This window comes from Pelecanus crispus, chromosome 8 (assembly GCF_030463565.1).
Source record: "Pelecanus crispus isolate bPelCri1 chromosome 8, bPelCri1.pri, whole genome shotgun sequence".
Taxonomy (NCBI): domain Eukaryota; kingdom Metazoa; phylum Chordata; class Aves; order Pelecaniformes; family Pelecanidae; genus Pelecanus; species Pelecanus crispus.
The window spans coordinates 5,455,720-5,466,941 of NC_134650.1; the positions used below are offsets into that span (position 1 = coordinate 5,455,720).

At 39.0% G+C, this 11,222-nt stretch overlaps 1 protein-coding gene across 1 annotated transcript; it reads left to right on the forward strand.

Moving 5' to 3' along the window:
- Positions 1 to 1,981: 1,981 nt before the first annotated feature.
- LOC104035088 (neuropeptide Y receptor type 6) lies at positions 1,982 to 3,103 on the forward strand. Its single transcript, XM_009488270.2, has one exon. The coding sequence runs from the start codon at positions 1,982 to 1,984 to the stop codon at positions 3,101 to 3,103; it is 1,122 nt and encodes a 373-aa protein (XP_009486545.1).
- Positions 3,104 to 11,222: the final 8,119 nt, after the last annotated feature.

Genomic DNA, 11,222 nt, shown 5'->3' on the forward strand with positions numbered 1-11,222 from the left:
CTGGTGCACGCACAGTAGGGTACATAGTTCTTGTTCCTGACCTACTGGAGTAGGGACACCTGCGAGCAGCCACAAAGTCTATCTGAGCCACTAGACGTCAATAGCTTTTGCAGCACGATTGTTCAAGTTTCTATGCCATTCCCTCAAGACAGCTGTAACCGAGGCAGCTGGGTTATTTAGGGAGACTACAGGGCTTAATATTAGGCCCTGACCACAAGTTAAGTCATATTTGGAATATCAGGGCCACATGTAGTCACATAAATCTACAGCCACTTCTCACTCCAACATGACTACGCTAGTTGAAAAGTGTATTTGAATCAGAATGAGAGTGGTAACAGATCCTCCAAAGGTGGTTGGGATTTGGGTTTTTTTCAGAATCTTAATTTGAAGCACCCAAACTAATGTCATGCAGAAGTATCAGGATAAAGCAGTCGAGGATATAATTCTAGCTGGAATATTCTTTGGGTGCCTGGGGGCAAACACAGAATCACAGTTCCCAGTTTAACCCTGGATTTGGTGTTTAATCCCATGCAAGCAAGCAAACATTTTTTATTCCTTCATGACTAAATAATGGCAACAATTTTGGTAAAAAGGTTCACAAATCTTCTACACATAAACAAATTATTTCTAGTAATAATAAAACATCCACCTATCCCTTCTTTTAATGCATCCTCTTTAACTTTTCACTGCTGCTTCATCCTCCTTTCTCCACAGGGCTCTCAACACTATGGTATTTATTACTAGGGGTGAAGAATGACCTCCTATCAGCCAGCTTTCCAATAATTCCTACTTCAAAAAGGAATTAAGGTGAGTTGAGTTAAAGTTGAGTTTTGAAAGGTATATGTATAGAACATATTTATCCATCTTTCAAAGTAAGCCTTATATCCTCCTTTTTTTCCTTTCCCAGGTTGGAAACAGCCTCTTTCTGGCCAGAAAGCTGGTGAGACTTTGGTTTAAGATTAACTCAATGATAAATTCAAACTCATCAAGATATCCTGCTGAACCCAATTCTTCCCGCTAATACTAGTTTTATAACAACAGAATTGTACTAATATCAGATTTTTGCTTGACAACTGTTTAAGTTAGAACTGAAAGAAGAATCAACTCTGTGTCTCTTGGGTACATGTTGTATTTAAGCACAGAAAATTTCGGGGGTATCATTTGTCAAACTTGTACAACAGCAAACAGTGTGTAGGGAAATGTAGAGAACCTTTGGCAACTACCGATATGGAAATAATTGTATGTATAACTAAGACGTGATCTTTGTTTGGTTTACATTTTTCTTAGATTAGATTGAGGAAAAAGGACGTACTGTCTTTAATACATAAGCAGAACAGGAAACTCCCTTAAAGATGTCATTCATAGAGGTGCTGAATATCACTTAAATGCAAGCACACATCATTTTGATTAAGACAGAAGGATTTGGTGTATTAGCTCACATTGCTTTGTAGTTTTAGAGAAAATGTGTGTGATGTCTAAGCTAGCAATGTGATGGCAGGACCCAATTCTTCATTTTTCTGATAATAATAAAGCAACAGATTATCCTCATTGGAATTCTTTAAACCTTGCTAAATCTTTGGCTGAGGCAGATCTTAAAATATTTTATTTTGAAAAGCAAAGTTTATCCACAGTTGGTAAAGGAGGATTGGCATGAAAAATGTTCATACAAGTTTAAACAGAGCTGTCACTGCTATTTCTCATACATCACAATCAGTTACAGTCCTGTAACACTGTCAGTGCAGAACCTCAGAAAAGTATCATCAACCTCCATCCATATATATTCAAATGCACTGATACTCAACCACTGGCTTTTCCTTTCAGGATTTCTCAGTGCTATAATTAATTATAGTCCATTTGCTCAGAACTTCAAGGATACCAACTACAAAGATAGACTCGTAGGAATCATTGCCTTGGAAAGCTCCATACAAAGTATATTCTAAATAATACTAAGTTTTGTCCGTAGGTTGGCAGATGGTTCACGATGGCTAAAGCCATTCAGCATCCCAGTGAGATTCTGTCTAATCACACTATCTCAAACATTAGCTATTCTCAGTTTTTGAACTTTGATACATGCCAACCTTCCTTCCTTGCAGAATTCTTGCTTATTACAGCCTACACATTAGTTACAATAGTGGGGCTTTTTGGAAATCTTTGCCTGATTATTACAATAAAGAGACGGAAAGAAGTTCAAAATGTTACCAACATTTTGATTGCCAACCTCTCTTTGTCGGATGTCTTGATCTGTATCATGTGTATTCCTGTCACAGTTGCATATACGTTAATGGATTACTGGATATTTGGGGAAACTATGTGTAAAATAAGTTCTTTCATACAAAGTATATCTGTGACAGTCTCCATTTTCTCACTTGTACTCATTGCTATTGAGAGATACCAGTTAATTGTGAACCCACGTGGCTGGAAGCCTAATATTTCACATGCTTACTGGGGAATTCTTTTCATCTGGGGGTTTTCGCTCATAATATCCATTCCCTTTTTAATATTTCACCAATTAACTGATGAACCCTTCAAAATTCTATCTTTCCATAGTGATTTCTACAAGAACAAGGTTGCTTGCATCGAAGCATGGCCATCTGTTACAGAACGACTGATTTTTACCACTAGTCTGCTGGTTTTCCAGTACTGCTTCCCGCTGGGGTTTATTTTTATCTGCTATCTCAGGATATTTGTATGTCTTCGAAGGAGACATGGTAAAATAGACAGGATGAGAGAGAACGAGAGCAGGCTGAGTGAAAACAAAAGGATTAATATGATGTTGATATCAATTGTTGTGACTTTTGCAGCTTGCTGGTTGCCTCTTAATATATTCAATGTTGTTTTTGACTGGAACTATGAGGCACTAATGAGCTGTAATCATAATCTAGCATTTACAATATGCCACCTTGTAGCCATGATCTCAACATGTATTAATCCCATCTTTTATGGATTTCTCAACAAGAATTTTCAGAAGGATTTGATAGTATTAGTTCTCCACTGCAGATGCTCAGCATCACAAGAGGAATATGAAAATATTGCCCTTTCAAATCTGCAAACTGATGCATGTAAGGGATCTCTGAAATTAAATAATCCCCCTGTGGATATCTAAAATAATCCAACAGCAGTTTCCAAAATTTTGTATTTTGTTGCAGATGACCTCTTTCTGTAGCTCTTGATCATGTTATTGATGAGTTTAGAGGAAGTCTTTGTCATTTAGTTCAGCAAAATCAGGATTATGCTCCCATAGGCATACTCTTAACAAGTACTTTAGGATGGTATTAATGCTAACAAACCAATTCCAAGAGTCCTAAAGATCAATAATAATGAATTATAAACAGTACTAACATCTTACTTTTTTAATCCACAATTTCCAAGTCACTGGCATGCTGCCTTAGCACCAATAAAAATATTTCCATTTCAGCCACTGACGCAGTTGTCCTTCCTAAACACCTGGTTTCACCCAAGTAAACCATGAATACTATGGCATTCCTCATTTCATCAGCCTTTTCACAGACTGTTTTCTGGCCTTTTAATTTTCCAACATTATTCCCTCCTCTGGTTAATCTGCCCAACACTTCACAGGTAGTTCAGCCTCTAAGGAAAGCCCCTGAAGTTATCCTAAGCCTCCACCATCTTCCTTTCAGCCCCAGCACGCAGTTTGCTTTGCTTTAGTACCAGTTCAGCCTACAAATTGTATTTTAACAGGGAAAAAGACTAGAGGTGGATTCTTTTTTTTTTTTTGAGCGCTAATACAGGCCTCATTTGATGTACTGCAAATTCCACTCAGATTGATGCTGTTCAAGATGGAATATGTATTTAGCATTTCTCCTAAAAGCATTGTATTCTACTCCAAACCACTAGTATAGATCATTGCTTTCTCTGTTACCACCATCACGGGTCCTTAAAACAGACCTTTCAGAATCTCCATTATCAAGCAAACACACTATGAATTCAAAGTAAATTTTGTTTTAGCTACTTATCCAGATTATAGGTTTCTCTTTCAGTAGGAAATTACTTTTGTGTTTTAATGTCAGAAATATCTTTTTCCACATTTCTACGCTAGCAAGAGGTCACACTTGAGGCAGACGTGGTAATTTCTGTTGGACCGTGTTTGAAAATAGTTTCTTCTGTAATGCAGTGCACAGAAGCCCAAAGGTGTAATACTGAACACAATTTCCCTCAAACTAAAACACATTAAAAAGCATTATCCAGTTTGGTCATAAAAAAATAACCAAACACATTCTTCATCCATGCTACGATGCGAACATAAATAATCAGTTAAAATTGGTCTGTTTAAATATGATATTTAGAACACTTCAGTCCAACAACTCACCACCTTAGAAGTAAACTTGACTTCTTTCATTCACGTTAAATATAATTAACTACCTGTACCGCTAAAGCCACCTTCTTTTTTTTAGTTCCAAAAACTAGCATTGTTTTAACACTTTTACATAAAATTCCTTGTAATTTATTCTCTAACTTTAGCAATTTACCAATGCCCCACTTAAGCACAAAGAATTAACGTTCAGATTACAGTCAGCTCCTTGAGGATTCAGCTATGATGAAACTTACCTTAAGGCTATAACATTCTCTTGGATAGGGACCATCATTTTCTGTAATCATACAGTTCTTAAAGGATTCTGTCAGGTCATAGTTCTCTTGCTACAGCATTAGTGCAAGCTGTCTGCACTACTCTGCTCATCAGAGGAGCTCTGTGAGAAGAGCCTCGCAAGCTCTTGCAGATATGCTGGATTGCTAAGTGCTTCCTGAGTCACACGGAGCAAAAAGACTCACTGAAATCTGCTAGGGCCCCATCCCATTGAAGTCATACGGGCAGCACTACTCATGAGAGCAAGGATGGCAGAATTAGTGACATGGTAATCAAGTATTTCAGTGAAAGGTATGGATTAGTTTTGGCATAATTTAGGGTTTTTTTTCTAATTCAATCAAATATAATGCATGTAGACTGCATAAATAACCGCAACTTAAGCACTCGCCTTGAGCATCACGGAAGGAAAAACAGGAGACAGCTAAATACCTAGTAAAGGCTAATGATCAGACAGCTGAGAGTATCTTAGTATTAATTATTTCCATTAACTCCCACCCTCAGTTACTGGACTCCCTTTATTGCTGACACACACCATCTGCTTGTCCAGCACAACAGGCGTTTAACCAAGCAGAAAGCAGTAACTTAGAGTCAGCGATGCTGCTGACGTACCGTGCATCGTCAGGGTGCCTGGTGTACGCTTTGGTGAAGGGGAGGGGGTGGAGTCGGTTCTCTGTTCCATCAGTGAGACTCCAGGTTAATAAAGTCATTAATTATCTCCATTTCACTTGCTTAACTGAGAACAAATCTGACCCAGGAATTTCACTTGTCTTGGAGATTCCAGTACCCATACAGAAAGCCATCTAATGCTGTCAGAAGGTCATTCACTGAACAGAGCATTTTAACAAATTATGGTGGCATACTGCTAGAGGCTGGCTTAGCAGCTGAATTTCTCAGAGTTTGGAACACAAATCTCTATCACCATCTTCCTCATATTTAAGCACACTGTTTACAGCTTCAGAGCCCATGCTTAAAGCAGTTTACAAGCACATGACATTCACAATATATTAATATTAGACACAGTATTTCAGATTACTCTCAGTTCTCATCATGGCAAACATCTCAGACAGTATTTAGTGCTTGAATCAGGCCCAGTTGAGATTCCCATGTGTGAACTTGGCCTAAGTGGCTCCCATACCGGTATTCCCATTCCATAGCCATGCCCAAGTGTGCTTAGTTTTACAGCAGAGTTGGTTTTAGTATCAGGCCCCAAGTGGTTTAAATACAGCCACAAAATGAACACCAGTCTAAATTATGTGGTCAGTGGGCCAGCAGAAACACTTGTGACCTTATGAGAAGGCCAGGGATGCTGATGGATCATCTCCCTTTACTGTCTCTCCCTACACGTGCTTGGGCGGTACATTTCTGTGGCATTAAACAGCTAAAAAAACAGGTTGTTATTGCTTTTTGTAACACCAGTTGTCTACTCCTGACATCCCGATCAGAGTTAAGCAATCAATTTTTCCAATCTGAATCTTGGCATAAGAGGGTTCTTCGTCACCAAGTGGAAGCTCTCTGAGCAGTGAGACTGCTTCAGAATCGAATGTGAATAATGATACTTGTGCCTTGATTTCTTCTTGTCATTTCTTTCTTACGCTTTCATTTGACTCAAGTGCCGATGCTCCATTTCTGTTCTGAGCATTGCTATCACTTATCTTTTTTCTTAATGCTGCACTTTTCAAAATCACTGCTAACCGAACGCAGTATCATCACTGTCTTGAAGACGTCACCCTTCACGCTGCATGTTCTCTCATGACATCCACTGGCTTTAGATGCAGCCTGATATCTAATTCCCAGACAAGTCAATAGGAGCGAATTGACTTTGATAGGAATAGGAACAGCCAAAGAGAAGTTACTTATCTTTAATACATAAGCGTTACGGACTCCAACATGGTGTGTGATGATGATGTATGCAACTATGCAATATTTAAAGATTCCTCGAGTCATAACATTAAACTGACAAATGTTGCCCTGTGTTAGGTAATGCCGATAACATTATTTTCCCTTATTTTATTGGTATAGCAAGTAGACAAAATTAGAACAGCCTTGCTCACCAGGCTGTTGTTACTTGATGCAACCAGATGGAGGACTGTGAGCTTCCTCGGGGAAGCAGAAACATGGAATTATTTACGGAAAGCTAGAAGGGGACCCTGCACTCCAGAATGCTATCCAAATGTACAAACAAAGTCTTAGCAGTGATGTTTTTTTAAAAAAACCTGCATCAGAGCTTTGTTCAAGTGTTTCAGCATGTAGACCAAACCCATGTATTTACAAACATCCTGGTAAATGACTATATCCTTACATGTATTTGTATTTTATTGTTGATTGGTTTAACTGTAACCACATATAACTAGAGTCAGAAAGTGGCATTCGTTGTGCAAATGATTCTGTTGAACAGAGAGCTCAGTTGATTAGTGACTGTAATTATGTACGTGGACAAAAGCAGTGCCATTGCTGTGTGTTATTTAAATATTTTGATTTCTCCCATCTATTGACAAATAAATATTTCCCTGTATAAAACTGCTACATTGCCCAGCTGGTAAATTTTACTGCCCATAATTTGGATAGGACAGTTCTCATCCAGACAGTTCTGGAAACTGGGTTAGCATTTCACATGTTCACTTATTAGATAAGCAGAGAACAGTGAAAAATTAGATATTTGCTGTTTCCAGAAGAGAGAACGACTTAAAAACAGCTAGAGAACCTTCTCAGGGCTCATGGTGCTGGCATACTTTTTGGTGGAGAAGGACAGAATTATAAAACAGGGAGGTTTCAAGTGAATTTATGCCTCAAGGGCAGAGCAACTTTTTACTATGGCACTTCATGATTTGTACTCAAATATAATCAATGTGTTTGGAATACTGTTTTCTTAGACATTTTGCGGATACATTGAATAATCTGTGCAATTTGCCAGAGTGGAAGTTTCTCTTTGGCAGCTCAGAAATTTTTATCTGTAGCACAAATACTGAAAGAGCTCTTCTGAGTTCTGCATTGCAGCCCAGTTGGTACATATTTGTTTCCAAAGTAGCATCTACTACTGTGTTTTAATTCATCAGTATCTAAGTAGGAGAAAGATACTTTTGATTTTTCTTGCTTCAGACAAAATGTTCATACCACATTTGCCTGCATTATCAATATTTTATCACATATGATAAAAATTTCTGGGATTTAACAATGACACGTATTACTGGGACAGATTACAGCCTTGAAGATGAGATGTTTTTATTTTACCCAACTCTGATCCACTACAAGTGGCAAATGATACCCAGGTTCTATCTCTTTTCTTCTTATATTTTTTTAAAGTTACATCACAGCTGCATCAATTGCAAGGCAAGAATATTTCACCCTAACATAACTGTACATTAACATTGCACTAAACTGTACTGCAACAGGTAAAATTCTGAAAAACACTAGAGCTGGCTTTCAGGGAGATAAATTTTGCATCTAAGAAGTGTCTGAATCTTACCCAGATTCTAGAAAGAAATAGAAATTATGGCAAGGCAGGTAACTACATACTTATAGAAATGTGGCCATATAAGGCAATTAAAGTATGTTATTTTATGCCATGTTCTTATTTAGCAAGCTCTGCTCCATGCCTCTTATAGAATCATAGAATCATAGAATCATTTAGGTTGGAAAAGAACTTTAAGATCATCCAGTCCAACCATTAACCCAACACTACCAAGTCCACCACTAAACCAATTAAGGGGAGAGTAATAATTTCATGTTTCCTGGCTTGGTGGCTGCATTGTTTTTTAATGAAAGTAAAAACTAGGAATCATTAAGGTTGGAAAAGATCTCTAAGATCATCAGTCCAATCATCAACCCAACACTACCATGCCCACTAAACCATGTCCCAAAGTGCCACATCTGCCCGTTTTTTGAACACTTCCAGGGATGGTGACTCCACCACCTCTCTGGGCAGCCTGTTCCAATGCTTGACTACCCCTTCCGTGAAGAAATTTTTCCTAATATCCAATCTAAACCTCTCCTGATGCAGCCTGAGGCCATCTTTTGAAGCACATCTTGATTTTAGCCTACCTTCCTATAGAAACAAAGTTTATACCATTATGCATCTGTCCTTTTGACCCTGATAACGTTTGAGCCATTGGCCAGTTGTAACCAAATTTGAAAGAATAAACGTCTTGCAGATTATTACTCCTATCTTTGGAAGAATGGTGGCTGGCTAGAAGGCAGAAATGCAAATTGCCACCCCCACCGAAAGGTTGCACATGCAGCAGTATGTGCTCAGTGCTGCACTGCCTGATCAGAAGAAGCACAGCTTCAGACTAGCAAAAGCACATGCTGTCCATTGCCCAGGAAGGGTATCAGAGTTTCAGAGAGAAGACTCAGAAGTTTTGCCCCAGCATTTGGGATCCTTTGAAGTTAAGAAACCAACCAACCAAAAAAGAACCCGCACCCAAGTTGCCACACTATGTCCCCATTACACTGTTGTAAATGCATCAAAACCTTTGCATTCACGTAGGCGTGAATGGCACTTTAAAACATTTATGACACTTCTTCCAGGTTGAAATGGCCTCTGGGGCAGAGTAAAAACAAAGCAAAGAGAAGGCAACAAAACATCACCACTGACAGAGAGCTCTTTTAACCAAAACATTATCTTGGGACTCACAAACTATCATGGTCTAACTACGGCAAGCCCTCTAAGCCCTGCACCTCCTTTCCCAACTTCCTCCTCCTGTTCCCCGTGCATAGGTTGTGTGGGGCAGGGGCTGTATCACAGGATGCACGGAGTGGTCAACAAAACAGCCGCTTCTTACTTGCTGTTCCGGAGGTTATTTAATGGAAATAAAATAGGATTTGGCTTTCAGGAGAAAAATCATTCTTCACATTCACAGACTCACCTTTTTCCTTTTTTTATCTCAACTCCCCACTTTCCCCAGGCCCATCACAGTAGATGGGTGATAAACCAAGCTATTAGATATATATGAAGTTTGCTTCATCATATAAACACTTGGTTTTCCTTCTTCATTTTTTTGAATAGTACTCTGAGAGGACAGCAAATCTATAGCAAAGCTTTAAGTAACCTCACAACAAAGGGTCAGACGGACTGCAGATATACTTAGTGGAACCTCAGAGACTCGTTAAATATAAAGCAACACTGTCCTTTAAATGCTATGCTAATAAGACACTTAAAAATGTTCCACAATGGCAACTTTAGAATTATCTTGTCTGCTATCACTCATTTTTAAACAAGATTCCTTTGGCATATAGCTTGGCTTCCATGAAAATGCACTGACGGATGTCTTTTATTTCGTTTCATAGGCTTCTCTATTAGTCACGGGCTATTTACATAATGTGATGGAATTGGCACCTGTGTGGAGCTCTTCTCTGTGCAGAATTCATTTCACCTTCATATGCAGTGAGGAAAACTTGTTAATTTAGGTAGATGATAGGGCTATAACAGCTACGTGAATTAGTTCTTCCAACCAAGAATGGCTACTAGAGTCAGAAGAAGCTCTCTAAGTTTGCAGTCCCTCTAAAGAGAATCGCTTATACCCCCTTGCCAGCTCCATTTATTAGGTTGGAGACTTCTGCAGTGCTTACTTCCATGAAGCCAGAACCACAGCATCGGAGGTGGCTCAGAGAGGCATGGATTTTCCAGGCACACACTTCTGTAGTGACTGCTGCACAGCCTCCACCTCCACGAACTCCCAGGCCACAGTTACATTTCCCCAGCATATTCAAATCTCTCTCATCCTCGATACAGGCCAACAGATTTGTCTATTGACAAGCAACAAAATGACTACTTTGGGGACTAAAATCATTTGGGTGGTATAGTTGTGTCATGTGATTCCATGCTTTAATTTCCACCTGAGAGCCATCTCAGGATTTGCCATCATTACCACTACTAAAACCAACCCCATGACTGTAGTCTGATCATATTCCTGTATTTCCTCAAGTAGTTGGCCAATGGAAGCCATTTAATCCACATTGGATTATTGGTGGGTTTTTGGGTTTTTTTTTTGAGGGGGGGTGTTTTTTCAAATAAACGCAACCACTGTTTTCTTACACGAGGAGTAAATCTAGGCAAGAATAAAATTCAAGAAGTTTTGTGTGGACCAAAACAAGAAAGGAGATCCCAGAACAGTCCCTGTAATCTCTTCTGTCTCTCCAGAGCCAACTGTCCCATTCTTCTGGAATTTTCCTCAACAAAATTATCTAGCTGTGTTGTGAATGAGTGATTCAGATCACTTAAGGAATCACCATCAAAGGTATTAGCAAAAGTGGTTTTAATATGATGATGTAAAAGTGTGACTTGAAGTTCAACAGCAAGGTTTACTCTCTTAATTACTGCACGGAAGAAACATACAAAGGAAAATTGAGTTACACGCAAGTTAGACTGATTCACAGAGAGACCGGGGACACAAAAAGGTACGGAGGACCCTCCCGTTGAGTCATGAGGTTCACAGTGGACCCCCTTGCTTTCTAAACTCCTTCCTTAGAGAGGACTCTAGGTGCCGCTAGGTCCAAACCTAGTCTCAGACTTGGTCAACAGTTTCTGTCTAAGGGTTTGTACATGCAAAGTTTATGTAAAGTTTCATCAGCATCAATTCAGCATGCAATCAAAGTTACCAAGACAAAATCAAAGTTACCATAT

Excerpts from the sequence above, each read along its gene's own strand:
- LOC104035088 (XM_009488270.2), top strand. The coding sequence starts at position 1,982 with ATGGCTAAAGCCATTCAGCATCCCAGTGAGATTCTGTCTAATCACACT.